The sequence below is a fragment of the Staurois parvus genome, unplaced genomic scaffold (assembly GCF_062004578.1).
Source record: "Staurois parvus isolate SC_StPar_1 unplaced genomic scaffold, SC_StPar_1.0 ptg000199l, whole genome shotgun sequence".
Taxonomy (NCBI): Eukaryota; Metazoa; Chordata; class Amphibia; order Anura; family Ranidae; genus Staurois; species Staurois parvus.
The window spans coordinates 388,867-405,280 of record NW_028317995.1 but is presented as its reverse complement, the minus strand read 5'-3'; the positions used below and the strand labels follow the sequence as shown (position 1 = coordinate 405,280).

Below are 16,414 nucleotides of genomic sequence, written 5' to 3'. Positions count from 1 at the left end.
TTGAAGCCTATCTCCAGCACGGTTTGACATGCACATTGTGAGATTGGTATCTGCTCACAGCACTTGTAAATAATGGGTATCTGAATTACTGTAGTCTTCAACCAGTTTGGTCATTCTCCTCTAAATTTTCTAAAGTACACAGTGATTCCATCAACAGAACTGCTGCTCACTGGATGTTTTTTTGTTTTTCACACCATCCTGAGACTGTTGTGTGAAAATCACAGGAGGTTAATAGTTACAGAAATACTTGAAGCATCCTAACTGGTACCAGCAATCTTGCCACAGTCAAAATCTCTGAGATCACATTTTCCTTATTACGATATCTTATGTGAAATGCTAACCCATACTTTTTATCTTTTCAGTTTAGCGTTTGGTCCCCCCAAGAGCAACATAACAACATATGCTGTTAGCCAAACTCCCTAGCCCTCTTCTCTGAGTTACTTATTCTATATATTCATAGAGGACTTCCTCTACAGAACCAGAGACGTGATTCAGATGATGTCACTGCTGTTCTAAGTGGTTAGTATTCCAGCCAGCATGACTACCCTAAAATTAAGGTTTCCTATAAATGGGCAACTGTGTGGTTAATATATCCAGAACAGTTGTGAAATTTAAGCTACATAATGATTCGGAGGAATATTGGTTCTCTTAGTCCCTGTCTTTATTTCAAGTTACGTTTTTATTTTTTACTCAACTTCTGCTCAAACTGAGATTAATTCCTATCATAAGTATGCAGCACTATATGTTAAATACCCTAAAGGAGGAGCCAGGGTGTGATGTCACGCCGCTCAGGCCTCGTGTTTAGGCCGGTGGCCATCTTTGATGTTCTTTCCCATACTGTGAGTGCTTTTCTGGATCTGCATAATATGGCTATTTTATAATAAATACTACACTATCAAGGAATTTTCTGTTTGGGCTCGTTTGTTGGCGAGCCACCCTCTTTAAGGTGGATTCTGCTGCTGCTTTATACCCGCCATTGAGAGAGGTCCCCCTGGTGGCTATGTTTGATACCTGGCACATGAAGTGAGATCCCCCTGGTGGATGGCTGAGTGATTCCTGATCCCTGGAGGCTGATGATCCTACAACTACTTGACCTTCTGCTGGTTGGCCAGTTGAGCTGTGGATGTTCATCCTTCTGTACCCAGAGGACCAGGAGTGGTTTAATTATTCAAATGCGCACATGTTTGCGCTATCTGGTTAGTGCAATCTACACCTATTTTACACAGCACCACAGTCACGATTTGCACCTATATATTTTGGGGACTCACATGTTCATGTGTAATATTCTAATATTGAAGTTCACCATCTGTACTTTATAACGTCCGTAGACGCTCATCGCACTTGACTTTACCTCAGCGCTACACAGCGCTATCATATCAATAGTTACTATTTGTGGTATTTAACATATAGCGCTGCATACTTATGATTGGTTTATATGAAGGTTAAGAGGGTTTGCCTTTATGCTAGCTGCTTTTTCCCTGCACTACCTAGTGCTAGTATACTTTTGTTATTATTTGAGATTAATTCTTAGCCAAGCACTAAAGCTTGCCATACATGTATTGAAATTCAGATGGTTCAGCAGGGACCAGCTGAATTTTGATCCATGTATGGCCCCTGTGGTTGTACAGTTTGATCTACAAATCAACTTCTGCATAACCACCCTGTTGGATTTTCCCTCCTTGATCAGCGCTGCTCGGATAAAAACTAAAAAGATTTTTAAGCCTCTCCGCTTAAAAGTTGATGCTAAATTTTGCTAACTCAGGGCTCAAAATTTCCACAAGCCTGCTCGCATTGGCGAGTTGAAATAAGGTGAGGGTGAGTGTGTCCAGACTGCAGCAGGTGAAATTAACAGTCGGGGGTGATCAGTGCAGCAGTGAGGACAGTTATAATCAGTGATCTCCCTGTATGTCTGTCAATGAAGCAGCTGGAAGCCACAGGGGGGAGAAGAGGAGATGCGGCTTCCAGCGACTTCATTGAAAGCCATACAGGGAGATTGCTGCTCGTAACTGTCCCCACTGCTGTATTAATCACCCTCAGCCATCCATTTGATTTCTCTTTCTGGGCTGCCTGTGTGCTCCTCAATGCCCAGTCCCTCCCCCATCCTCCGCACCAATAGGAGGGAGAGAGGCTGGATCTGCTGTGGCTCATCCTTTGCCCACCCACACTCCAGTCTGTGCAGCTTCTAAGGGGATGTGTGGGTGGGAGATTGTATACAGAGCAGCCAACACCTCTGCAATGTTTCTGACTGAGCCAATGAACAGGGGGCCATGCATGTGAGTCCGACCTTCCTTACTTTCTTCCTTCCCTTCCTTCCTTCCTTCCTTCCTTCCTTCCTTCCTTCCTTTCCATTCCTTTCCTCCCCTTCCTCTCTTCTCCTTCCTTCACTTCCCTTCTTCCTTCCTTCCTCCCCTTCCCTCCTCCTTCCTTCCTTCCCTCCTTCCTTCCTTCCTTCATTCCTTCCCTTCCTCCCTCCCCTCCCTCCATTCCTTTCTTCCTTGCATCCCCTTCATTCCTCTCCTTCCTTCCTTCCTCTCCTCCATTCCTTCCCTGCAGCTCATAAGCAGGTGTTGAGCTACTGTGCATCCGCTGACCTAAAATGGCACTGTGTCATTTATTCGGGATGGCAGGAGGGCACTGAGTACTAAATTGTATGAATAAAACTATGGGCTCCAGATAGCCATTTTGGGAGTACAGCATTTCTTACTGGATGCCAAAATACTGCGAGATTTGATTGGCCATCTTGACACAGATGTGCTTAAATAGCAGATTCTACGTCATTTGGTGGGCCACCACAGTGGGAGTAGGTTAGGGACAAACAGCTGTTGGTTAGGGAGAGAGTAGGAGCAGTGATAGCATAAAATACTTAAGGAGGATGGGGTGTCCCTTCTGCCAGGCTCCTGCAACTGTCTCCCACAGAAGTTCTGCTCAGGCATTCTGTGGTGTGTAAGCTTATAAAACATCAGTATTGGAAAAGAGCCCTGCTGAACAACATCTTTTTTGCCTGAAGAATTGTATGACCTGCAACATATGTAGTGCCATTGCTATAAACTGTTTTTTTCCTGCGATCAAATTCTATAGTATAATTGAATCGAAATGAACGTTTTTTTTTTTGTAAATATACTTTTTATATATAATTGTATTATATTTGACTTTCTAACCACTTCAAGTCTGGACACTTTCACCCCCTTCCAGTCCTGGCCAATTTTCAGCTTTCATGCATCGTTCAACTGCCTCGCTATAATACATCCATTTAATTTATTAAGCAGTTGCTTGTGGCCTACTTTCTGTGCATTGGGTTTGCCATTGTTACAGTTCAGTTGACTGCCATCTTATGGGTCATGTTCACATTATCTAGTGTAGCATCTTTAACCTCCTCCGCGGTATGATTCTTTCCGATTTTTTGTGCTGAAAGCGGTACCATTTTTTTGCATGGAAATATGTAGTTTTTTATTGTAGGCTGTAATTTTTAGGAATAACTCACTGAAATCTGTACGAACAGTCTATTAAACATCCCGGGTAGGATAAAATTTGAAACACGAAATCATAAATTATAATTTAACAAATAATCATAAAAAATAATAAAAAATAATAATATAATAATAATAAATTTAATTCCATAATATAATCAAACCAAAAACACTGAAATTTGAAATAGGCAAATTCGCACATCGCTGAGCAAAGTCGCAAAATCATTTTCAGTGTCTGATGACGAATTTCCCCACGAATCATTATCACTCAATTCTGCAAGTGGTTCTGATTTACTATCGCTGTTCTAAAACCGCTTTTGACGTAAAGGGACGCATTTTGGACGCCATGGACTTTTCTAAGTTTCCAGGCAGAAAGAACATTCAAAATGCAGGCAGGGCACAGGACAAAGCAGTAGGGACAAAATATATGTGAAATGCATTGAAACAGCAATGACAGCAAAAATTTCCCGCGCCCGTACGTCCCGACGTCACAGTGACGGAACACGGAAGCCGGATGCCGGCATCGGCCGGAGGAGATGGCCGGGGACACTGCAGGGGACACATCGCGGGAGCGGAGGACAAGGTAAGTGCTGCAGGGACCCCCAGAGAACGCTGCATGGTAAGCCCGAGTGTAGCTCGGGGTTACCGCTCTTGGTATAGAAATTTTACCCCGAGCTACACTCGGGATTACCGCTAAGGAGGTTAAACCTGTTCAACTGCTTGGTGTTAATTCATGCATCGTTCAACTGCCTCGCCATAATACATTAGTTTAAGTTACACAGGTGTGTCAATAGGGACCAATCAGCTTATAGAGTGGCAGAACAGAGGATCCATCATATCCAGTGACTCCTGTGAGGGTAAGTTCTACATATGCAAGATAAAATACTGAATGTTTGCTTGGACACAATTAGGTAACATGCAGGGGCGGACTGACCATTTGGAAATTCGGGCACTGCCCGAGGGCCCAGGGTCAGTAGGGAGCCCCATGAGATGCCCCTGGTACCTTTTTCATAGGCTTTTTTGAGTTTGGGAAAGGACACAGGGGCCCCATGATCCTCTATTGCCCGGGGGCCCCATGGGTTGTCAGTCCGCCCCTGGTAACATGAACACCGTTTACCTCTTCCACTAAGCTGTTAACATTAATTTAGCAAAGTGGATATTCTATTCTTCTCTAGTTAATTAACCTCTTACTGTACAACACATGAGAAGAAGTATTCAGATAACATCTATGACATTTTTTCTTGTAACTCACCGTGCAGGGCCAGTTGAGGGCGGTGAGGCGCTCATTGTAATGACTTGAGTAGAGGATAAGGAAAATGAGGGTGATGATGAGTTCAATCAGTGGTGCCGCCAAATAGGAGGATATGGATGCAGCAAAACAGATAAATATCACAAAGCAGAGAACCTGTGAAGAGAGAGACATACACCGTACGTTAGTTATATATGTGAAGACTTACAAAGCCCCACTATTATGAATAAACGACATTTTTGGTTTTCATAGATGATGGATTTACTATGAGCATGTCAGGGATGTCAACCAAGGGAGAAGTTTACCAGGCTGATACAGTAATGGTGTGCATAGTGCAAATAAAGTGTGGAAAATTTGCATAAGGGGTGTAGTTTAATTATATATAAACAATCACAATAATAATTTGCACCCAATTAAGCCCCCTACTAAGTCCTCCTATCCTACACATCACATGGCCAGAAGTGCAGATCAAAACATTACACTACTGCATACATGTTATCGTGTGCTATTTTGAACATTAAAGTGTATTGCATTAAGGCTGCCCATTCATTTAGAATGGGCTGGAAGAACAGAGCATTCAATCAAAAAATGGATATGAACCTTTTTTTAATACAGATGCCACGGTGTGCTGCAGTGCAGGTTCATTGCCACCTACTGTACTTGTGCATTAGGTGTCATTCTAAATGAGAATAAGAAGATTTGCAAGGAGACCAATAAGAGGACCTTCAAAACAGGGTGTCCCAAACATTTCCTAGGTGAATTGTCAGCTATGGAGTATAAATCTGTATTTTTTTTGTTTTGTTTTGTTTTTTCCTTTTGCGAAGTATACGCTTTCACAGACTACTACTTAAAGCAAAAAACAAAAATGTAACATTGCAACTAACCAGTACTTACATGTAGTGGCTGCATTACAGTTCCTTTTTTAAAAATGTTTTTATTCCTTTTCTTTTACACAGTGATTCTGCAACTGAACACATGTCCAGTCCTAAGATTACAATTCTTATGCAACCTTCTATGTCAAGACAACAGAAACAGGACAGGACCACAAAATTCCAACCTTCTTCTATTGTTCATAATATAGAGGGGACTGGTTCTATGGTTCTCAGAGCAAACTAAAAACAATGTACTGGATAACAGTAAGCAGAGGAAGAAAGTACAGAAAGTTATCAGCTCACAAGACTTCTGGCAGGTTTTCAAATACTGTAGATAAAACTAGAAAAGCTACAATTTCTGGGGAAATTGTGTGGTGTTCTTGCCTCCACTAGCCATCTTCACATGGTTGTAGTTTAAAAATTATAAATCCTACACCGAATTATATTGTGAGAATCACAAGACCCAGTCCTACATTTTGATGCATAGTATGTCTCTGAAATATTAAAAATGAAGGCACAGTCGCAGTTTAGAAATTACTCTTCAAATTTGAGGTGGCTAGAGTGGAGTTTCAATGAATGTCAATGGGCGGCATGAGTTGAAAACAAATGGTCATATTGTGAACACTATCAGGACTATGGCTTAGCCGTGAACATTTTTAGTGGTAGCAGGGATAGCTGAACGTTTTGATATAAGATTTGTGTAGGTGGGCTTGAAAATGAGGGAGTGATGGCAGTTTAGAAATCATGTCCTGATTTTTCAGCTCACACTCTAGCTTTTGTCAGCTCCCACTCTAGTTTTGAACATTCCACCATTCATTCCTATGGGACCAATTTCACCACAAAAACGCAGATATTTCGTGAACCATTCGGCGCAACATTCCACAAAGTAATAGCACACCAATCGGGAACAATCCGCACGTTTCGGTATATTACTGTCTATGTAGTGTAGCAGGCTCCTTGTACAAGAGGATTCAGAAGGAATCACATGTTCAGCAGTCAGTCCTTTCTCTCTCTCTCCTGTTTGTAAAACCTGGGCATTCTGCCAAGTTCATGACTCATCCACTACACAGCAAAGAACGCTGGGAAGGGGAGGAATCAGGAAGTGAAGGGGAGAGGGGAGAGACACGAGGCTGGAGAAAAGACAGGGACACGTGGAGCCCGTCCAAGCAGAGGAGGAGGCACTACAGCACCCAGCGTGGATAGAGGGACCCTGCTGTGTGTTCAGAGTCTGGTGAGCTGTCCCCCTGGAGAAAATAAGACACACCATTTACACTTTGCATATAGACTGGGACATCCGCACACCACTGCTGGGATCTCACCCATCCGGGGCCCTGTGCAAGCCACATATCCCTCTGCCTGCTTTGCCCCTCACTACCAGTGTAATTGAGACTGTCTGCCCCGGGGACTGACACATACTGGGAGATTGCATCCTGCGACTGCCCCTGGTCTTGGGGTGCTTTGTGTTGCTTCTAGACACTGAGGTTGGATCCTCTCAGCCCAGAAACCTAGTGAAATCTGATGTAACCCACACCAGCTGAAACTCCAAAGAAGCCTTCAGCTGCTATTTATTTAATTGTAAGGACTAAACGTGCACCAACTAGAGCTCCACCGTTACAAGGACTGAAGTGGGGGAATCTGGCTTAGTAGCTTTATTAGAGGTACCTCTTTATTGCATTCTGTTCTGACTCTGAGGTGATTTTTGGCTAACGCCCCTCAGAAGCAGAATCATACACCAGTTTGGGTAATACATTTCATTGATAGAGTATAAGTAAGTTTATTTGTTTGATATCAGTTGTATTCTGCTTAAAGTGCGACTCTGCCATCAGGAGATTTTTGGCTGGAAGCCCTCTAGTGGCAGACCAAATTTACTGCATTGCATAAAAGAAGAAAAGTACCGTATTTGCCGGAGTATAAGACGACTGGGCGTATAAGACGACCCCCTACTTTTCCTGTTAAAATATAGAGTTTGAGCTATACTCGCCGTATAAGACTACCCCTCTTCCAACACGCCCCATCATTGGTGTCAGTGGGGAGGAGGAATAGTGCCCCATCATTGGTGTCAGTGGGGAGGAGGAATAGTGCCCCATCGTTGGTGTCAGTGGGGAGGAGGAATATTGCCCCATCGTTGGTGTCAGTGGGGGAGGAATAGTGCCCCATCATTGGTGTCAGTGGGGGAGGAATAGTGCCCCATCATTGTTATCAGTGGGGAGAAAAGTGCCCCATCATTGGTGTCAGTGGGGGAGGAATAGTGCCCCATCATTGGTGTCAGTGGGGGAGAAATAGTGCCCCATCGTTGGTGTCAGTGGGGAGGAGGAATAGTGCCCCATCATTGGTGTCAGTGGGGAGGAGGAATAGTGCCCCATCATTGGTGTCAGTGGGGGAGGAATAGTGCCCCATCGTTGGTGTCAGTGGGGAGGAGGAATAGTGCCCCATCATTGGTGTCAGTGGGGGAGGAATAGTGCTCCATCATTGGTATCAGTGGGGAGAAAAGTGCCCCATCATTGGTATCAGTGGGGAGGAGGAATAGTGCCCCATCATTGGTGTCAGTGGGGAGGAGGAATAGTGCCCCATCGTTGGTGTCAGTGGGGGAGGAACAGTACCTCATCGTTGGTGTCAGTGTGGAGGAGGAATAGTGCCCCATCGTTAGTGTCAGTGGGGGAGAGGAGCGGCTGCTCCTTCTTTCAGTTCGGCTGCTTGATTTTCGTGGGGCGGTTCGGCTCCGCCTCCTCGCCGGTGATTGGTCGCCTGTGTGCCTTTCCAGTGCTGGCGCCCAATCACCGGTGAGGAGGCGGAGCCGAGCGGGCGGCGGGACCATCGAGCGGCCGAACTGAAAGAAGGAGCAGCCGCGCTTCCTGGACCGGATCGTCGTGGGACCGGAGCCAGGTAAGGTACAGCAGCCCCTCTGCCCACCCCTGTACTTAGTGTCCGTTGGAGGAGGAGGGGGGGCGGCGCCGCCCCTCAAAAAAGTGCTGCCCTGACACCGGCTCGCCGTATACCGGCGTATAAGACGACCCCCGACTTTTGAAAAGATTTTCACGGGTTGAAAAGTCGTCTTATACCCCGGCAAATACGGTAAGTTTTGAAGTAGAAAGGGGAACCCCACCCCTCTACACTGCATTTCATTCTCCATAAAATTGTTCTTGTTTCATTTAACCCTGTGTCAGCAAATTTCTTGGCGGGGTATTTGCTATTCATTACCAGTTGTGCCAGAGGGATTGGGTTTGCTTAGGGTTGGATCTATTGAGCGCAGGACCCATAATATATTCCAGCTTGTCCCAGGGGGCAGTGCTACACGTGGGGGCTCGTCCGGAATTCTTGCTGCTCAATTACCCAACAACCACTCAAGCAGTGCCCTATACCAACTCCTAAGATGGACGTCGCAGCCGCGACCAAGTGGTGCAGCAGGGAAAATGCTTGCCCAGAACGGAGTGTAGTGGTCGAGTTCCCCAGAGAAATGGGGACCGAAGAACAGATTACCAAGATAGTGAATGCACTACCCACAGAGGGAAAGAAAACGTGGGTGATAGATGTGATACCCGCCTCAGACACCACCCTGGCATATGCCCTGCTAGAGTGGAAGAAGGGGATCCCTGACAGTTTCCAAGGAGCCAATATCCAAATAGAGGATGGGACAAGGCTCCAGTTACTTCAGTTGAACACCCCCGGGCCTAGTTGTGCAAAACCTGAGAGGGAAGAACCCCTGTCCCAGACACCTCTAGCCACCATAGGCCCGGAATTCCTCACTGCATTGGGGGACTTCATGTTAAAATGCCGCAAAGACCCCTCTCCATACACAGGGATGTATCGGAAGCTCCGATTCTTCTCGGGTAGGCAACCAATACCTACCGGGGAGGATGGCTTTGAAGAGTGGCTAGACCAAGCCATGCAAGCACTAAGTGAATGGGACATTCCTGAGGCCCACAAGAAACAGAGGATTACGGAGAGCCTAAGGGGCCCTGCATTGGAGGCCATTCGCAACCTAAAACTTAACAAACAGGATTGCACTGCTCAGGGCTATCTAGATGTTTTACAAGATGTATTTGGGCGTACTGAAAAGGCTTCAGACCTCATCTATCAGCTAGAGCATACCTACCAAAATGAAGGGGAGAAACTCTCCAGTTACATGGGACGTCTAGACAAGATAATATACCAAATTCTGCTAAAAAGGGGAATAGGCCCTGAAAGAGTAGATGAGGTTCGGGCGCAACAAGTCCTACGGGGAGCCAGGCCCCTAGACCCCATTGCCATTCTATTACAAACTCAGCGAGATGGTGGCCTCCTGAACTATCCAGACTTGATCCGGACTGTGAGAGAGGAGGAAGCCATGTTGGATGACAAAGAGAGACAGTCAGACTCTGTTGTAGGGGTCCGGGTAGTCAATGTGGGAGGTGACACCCCTGAAGTTGAACTCCTTAAGACGCAGGTGTCCCAACTAATGGAGATGGTGACCTTACTAATGGCAGGACCGTCGGGTTTAGCGAGAGAGACGAGAGCAGTTTCTGAAAACCTGTCAGGAGTTGCCCCAACGCAAGCAACTAGTCCCACCATTCAAATGACCTGCTTTAATTGTGGAGGGACCGGACATGTCTGGAGAGTCTGTCCGAGCCCCAGGAAGCCTGAAGCTAAGTGCCAAAAAAACCAGCGGAAAACTTCAGAGGGCCCTGGTGAAGGAGCAACCCAGGGACCCCACCACCGCAGCTAGCTCCACTCAACCAAGTAAAAGGGGGGCGAGGAGAAAATCTGGTCCTATCCAGAAGGACCCCACCATGCCTTACAAACAGCCTAGGGAAAATGCCACTTCACCTCAGGGAGTCAGTGCACACCTCAAACCTGGGAGTCAACCACGGCTTAGGCCGAGCCAAAACTCCCCCAGGAGGGGAGTAAGGATAAGAACTGCAGAACAGAAGAAGACGGCTACCTGTTCACCACTCCCTGAGAATTTAGTGGGACCATCCCCTGTCGTCCCGATTCAGGTAGAAGGGATTTATACCAGGGCTCTTCTGGACACCGGAGCCCAAGTAACCCTTCTGTACCGAGACTTCTATGACAAGCATCTGAAGCATTTGCCCTTGCAGAAGCTGGAAGATCTGGAAATATGGGGCATAGGAACCCAGAAGTTTCCCTATGATGGTTACCTATCAGTCAGACTAACTTTTGATCCTTCCATGACAGGGAAGGCTGAGACTTTCGAAGCCTTAGCCGTCATCTGTCCCCGGCCGCCTGGGGCCAATGGGAGTCCCCTAATCATAGGGACCAACACCAATCTTGTCAGAAGGCTGCTGGCGCCATTGGTCGAAGAGCCCAATGATCAACCCACTTCTGTACATCCCATGCTGAGGCAAGCATATCAGCGCCTGGTACAAGAGAGGAGAGCCCCAGCAGAAAGAATAGGGAAGATATGGCGCCTGGATCAACATGAGAAGGTGCTACAACTCGGAGAGGTGGCGTGTTTACAGGCATCAGTCAAATTGACCTGGAAGCAGCCAGGCCCCTTCATTGTCCTTGAGGCTGGTGGCTGTGAAGAGAACACAGGAGTGGAGATCCTCCCGGAGGTAGTGTCAACAAAAGCGCTACTGAGGAGCCACGGAAAGGTTTCGGTCAGTGTTCATAATCCAACTGCTGCCCCAGTGAAAATCCCAGCTCGGGTGCTGTTAGGACATGTGGATCCTGCAACCCCAATCTTGCCCACTGAGCTAGGGGACGGAAGAGAGAAAGAAATCCCTGTCGATGCGTTTTACCCAAGGAACACCCCCCTTTCCCCGGAATGGAGAGAGAGAGCGAAGAATCAACTCCTAAGGTGGCGGGCTACATTCTCCAGAACTGAGTTCGATGTGGGGTGTGCAGAGAGTGCCCATCATCGGATCCGGCTTCGAGAAGACGCCCCATTCAGGGAAAGGGTTCGACGAGTTCCACTGGGAGATTTGGAGGACCAGCGTGAGCAACTGGCAGAGTTGAAGAGGACAGGCATCATCAGAGAGTCCCGAAGCCCATACGCCTCTCCGATAGTGGTGGTCCGGAAGAAGAACGGATCTTTAAGATTGTGCATTGACTACCGGACGCTAAACCGAAGAACTGTTCCTGATCAGTATACCACCCCCAGGATAGAGGATGCTTTGCAAAGACTATCAGGGGCAAAGTGGTTCAGTGTGCTGGACCTGAAGAATGGGTATTATCAGATCCCCATGCACCCGGAAGACCGAGAAAAGACCGCGTTCATAACCCCAATAGGGTTCTTTGAATTTGACCGGATGCCTCAAGGTTTGTGCAACTCTCCAGCCACCTTTCAAAGGCTGATGGAGAAGACGGTGGGTGACATGAATTTAATTGAAGTTCTGGTATACTTGGACGACATCATTGTGTTCGGGAAGACCCTGGAGGAACATGAGGAGAGATTGGAGAAGGTGCTCAAGAGACTTCATGATGAGGGACTGAAGTTGTCTTTGGAGAAGTGCCAGTTTTACCAACCCTCGGTCAATTACCTGGGTCATATCTTATCGGCCGATGGAGTGGCCACTGACCCCAAGAAGCTGGAAGCTGTCACCTCATGGCCGAGGCCCACAAATGTCACAGAGCTCAGATCTTTCCTGGGGTTTTGCTCATATTATCGCAGATTCGTCCAGGGCTTCGCTCGGATAGCCCGCCCACTCAATGAACTGCTCAGAAACAAAGAAGACAATGATGATGCAGATCTTTCTAGACCTGCAAAGCCAGCAGTGGGACCCAGGAGGCCTAGGGAATCTATTCAAGGACAATGGACAACCCAGTGTGAAGAGGCCTTTGAACGGCTGAAAAAGAGTCTAACCACCGCCCCAATCCTGGCCTATGCAGACCCAGCCAAGCCGTACGAATTGCATGTGGATGCAAGTAGAGATGGGTTAGGGGGAGTCCTCTATCAAGAACAGAATGGATGCTTGCGACCTGTCGCCTATGTGAGCCGGGGTTTGGCGTCCGCTGAGAAGAACTACCCCACCCACAAGCTTGAATTCTTGGCCTTGAAGTGGGCAGTAGTGGACAAACTTCGAGATTACCTATATGGAGCAGAATTCGTGATAAAAACAGATAATAACCCCCTCACATACATTCTCACTACAGCTAAGCTGGATGCTACTGGCCACAGGTGGTTAGCTGCCTTATCGGAGTTCACTTTCAGCCTCAGTTATCGGCCAGGGATTGGTAATAGGGATGCAGATGCCTTATCCCGAAGACCTCACTGTTCCAAGGATTCCCCAGAAGAGTGGACTCAGGTGCCCTCTGAAGGGGTACGAGCCTTATGCCAAGGAGTAGAACACCGAACAAGAGGTGGGTCCAGGGCAGAAGACATTGGGATTTCGGCGTCTGGCGTTCCCAGGTGTTATTGCAATGTCACCCAGGTTGGGGGTGAAGGCCTGCCCAAGCTTTCCAGGAAGGATCTGCGAAGAGATCAGTTGGAAGACCCCCTCTGCGGCCTAGTATTGAAGGCTTTAGAAAGCAAAAGCCCTGATTTGCTTCTTACATCGTCAAGGGAGGCCCGGCGGCTACATCGTGAGTGGGATCGGCTACAATTATGCCACGGAGTGGTCTACCGAAGGGGCCCCTCTGATGATCCTGAAGAGAAATGGCAGCTATTTTTGCCCGCAAAACACAGAAACGGTGCTGGCCACTCTCCATGATGACCATGGCCATCTGGGACCAGAAAGAACCTTTTGTTTGGTAAGAGACCGCTTCTATTGGCCCTGCATGCGGACAGAAGTTGAAAGTTACTGTCACTCCTGCATCCGATGTATTCAGAGGAAGACTCTGCCTCAATGAGCTGCCCCAATGGGCCACCTCCAAAGTCAGGGACCCATGGAGTTGGTGTGCATTGACTTCCTGTGCCTGGAGTCGGATCAGAGTGGACAGGGAAATATCCTGGTAGTGACTGACCATTTTACTAGGTATGCCCAGGCTTTTCCTGCTAGAGATCAGTTAGCATCAACTGTGTCAAAGATTTTAGTAGAAAGGTTCTTTGTGCATTACGGACTACCACAACGTATCCACTCAGACCAAAGGAGAGATTTCGAGAGCAATCTCATCAAGAGACTCTTGAGTCTACTAGGCATCCAAAAGTCGAGGACTACTCCATACCATCCTCAGGGAGATCCTCAGCCAGAGAGATTCAATCGTACCCTCCTGAATATGCTCGGGACTTTGACTTCAGTGCAAAAGCAACACTGGAGTAAGCATGTAGCAGCCATCGTACATGCCTACAATAGCACTGCCAATGACGCTACAGGATACTCTCCTTACTGGCTGATGTTCGGCCGGGAAGCCCGACTGCCAGTAGACTTGGCTTTTGGAACCTCTGTAGACCATACCTCTGCAGCTGCCCATAGAGGCTATGTGGACCGCCTAAGGAAAAGCCTGAAGATTGCTTATGAGAAGGCTCAAGCCACCTCAGACGCCAGGGGACAGAGAAACAAAGAGTACTTTGATCTCAGAGTGCGAGTACAGGACTTACAATCTGGAGACAGAGTCTTACTGAGAAATCTGGGTATCCCTGGAAAACACAAGTTGGCGGATAGGTGGCGATCAGAGCCCTATGTCATCTGCAAACAATTGCCTGGATTGCCAGTTTACCAGATTCGACTGGAAAAGGGTGTTGGTCCACTCAAAACCTGGCACCGCAACCACCTTTTGCCTTTGTCATATGCAGTCCGTCTACCATCACAATCTGATCTACAGTCTACCCCCTCAACTTCTCAGAGGACTAGACCTGTGACCAGGTCTCAACCCACACCACCTCCTGCAGATGAAGAGGACAGTGAGAGTGAGGAGGTAGGGACAGATTTGCTGTGGCCATCCGACATTTCCGAACACCATTCCTTCTTCCACTGGAGTGACTGACGTAGTTCCTCTTAGGCCAGAGGCTCCTGAATTTGTGCCTCAGGCCCAACCTGCAGAAGATTTGCAAGAATCTGAAGACTGGTGGTCCATTGTTGATGAGGGAGAAGATGTGGAGGAAGCTGAACTGGGAGAGACAGAGAGCGTCGAGCAAGAAGCGAGGGTTGATGAGTCAGTAGTGTCAGAACCAACATCGGAAGCAACGCCAGAACCATTGCTAGAGCCCAGAGAACAAAGAGAGCGTAGAGTTATTCAACCCCCAAAGAGACTGACATATGATGTGTTGGGTGAAAACTCTGAGGAAGTAGTACATGCTTCTCAAAGGAATCTCGTGACGCCTGGTTCTCCTACAGCAGTTTCGGTAGAGAACAGCCCCAACTCACCCCCTGGCACATCTGGTTGGGCCATTCCCATTAGTGTGGCCTATGGGCAGGACAACCCTCACTCTGCTACATGGTGGGAGGTTCCTCTGCCAGATTCTTATGCAAGTGTGAATAATTTAATTTCCTGTGTGTACTAACTTTGCTTTTTCTCCACATGTATATAAAAAGCATGTAACAGGTTGCTTTTACTGCTGTCTTTGGAGGACCAAAGCTTCTCTGGTGGGGGGAGTGTGTAGCAGGCTCCTTGTACAAGAGGATTCAGAAGGAATGACATGTTCAGCAGTCAGTCCTTTCTCTCTCTCCCCTATTTGTAAAACCTGGGCATTCTGCCAAGTTCATGACTCATCCACTACACAGCAAAGAACGCTGGGAGAGGGAGGGAAGCAGGAAGTGAAGGGGAGAACAGAGAGACACGAGGCTGGAGAAAAGACAGGGACATGTGGAGCCCGTCCAAGCAGAGGAGGAGGCACTACAGCACCCAGCGTGGATAGAGGGACCCTGCTGTGTGTTCAGAGTCTGGTGAGCTGTCCCACTGGAGAAAGTAAGACACACCATTTACACTTTGCATATAGACTGGGACATCCGCACACCACTGCTGGGATCTCACCCATCCGGGGCCCTGTGCAAGCCACAAATCCCTCTGCCTGCTTTGCCCCTCACCACCAGTGTAATTGAGACTGTCTGCCCCGCGGACTGACACATACTGGGAGATTGCATCCTGCGACTGCCCCTGGTCTTGGGGTGCTTTGTGTTGCGTTTAGACACTGAGGTTGGACCCTCTCAGCACAGAAACCTAGTGAAATCTGATGTAACCCACACCAGCTGAAACTCCAAAGAAGCCTTCAGCTGCTATTTACTTCATTGTAAGGACTAAACGTGCACCAACTAGAGCTCCACCGTTACAAGGACTAGAGTAGGGGAATCTGGCTTAGTAGCTTTATTAGAGGTACCTCTTTATTGCATTCTGTTCTGACTCTGAGGTGATTTTTGGCTAACGCCCCTCAGAAGCAGAATCATACACCAGTGTGGGTAATACATTTCATTGATAGAGCATAAGTAAGTTTATTTGTTTGATATCAGTTGTATTCTGCTTAAAGTGCAACTCTGCCATCCGGAGACTCTTGGCTGTGAAGCCCTCTAGTGGCAGACCAAATTTACTGCATTGCATAAAAGAAGAAAAGTAGTTTTGAAGTTGAAAGGGGAACCCCACCCCTCTACACTGCATTTCATTCTCCATAAAATTGTTCTTGTTTTATTTAACCCTGTGTCAGCAAATTTCTTGGCGGGGTATTTGCTATTCATTACCAGTTGTGCCAGAGGGATTGGGTTTGCTTAGGGTTGGATCTATTGAGTGCAGGACCCATAATATATTCCAGCTTGTCCCAAGGGGCAGTGCTACAGTAGTGTAAAAACTGTGGGAGGAGTTACGGTGGTAAATTTGGCTATAATAATAAGAATATATATGTGAGATAACAGTAAGTGGTCTTGCCATGCAAGAACACTTAATGAAACGTTTTCAGCAGTATTGTATATTTAAAGTGGATCTTTACTCATAAACGTTTGATAACAATTAATGTTCTTTAC

At 47.2% G+C, this 16,414-nt stretch overlaps 1 protein-coding gene across 2 annotated transcripts in view; it reads right to left on the bottom strand.

The window, feature by feature from the left end:
* Nucleotides 1-16,414, bottom strand: part of CMTM5 (CKLF like MARVEL transmembrane domain containing 5) — a 49,346-nt gene that overhangs the window by 23,907 nt on the left and 9,025 nt on the right. For both annotated transcript variants that reach the window (XM_089678161.1, XM_089678162.1), the window contains exon 2: nucleotides 4,720-4,872. In XM_089678161.1, the coding sequence (XP_089534287.1) occupies nucleotides 4,720-4,872 (153 nt within the window). The remainder of the gene's footprint in view (nucleotides 1-4,719; nucleotides 4,873-16,414) is intronic.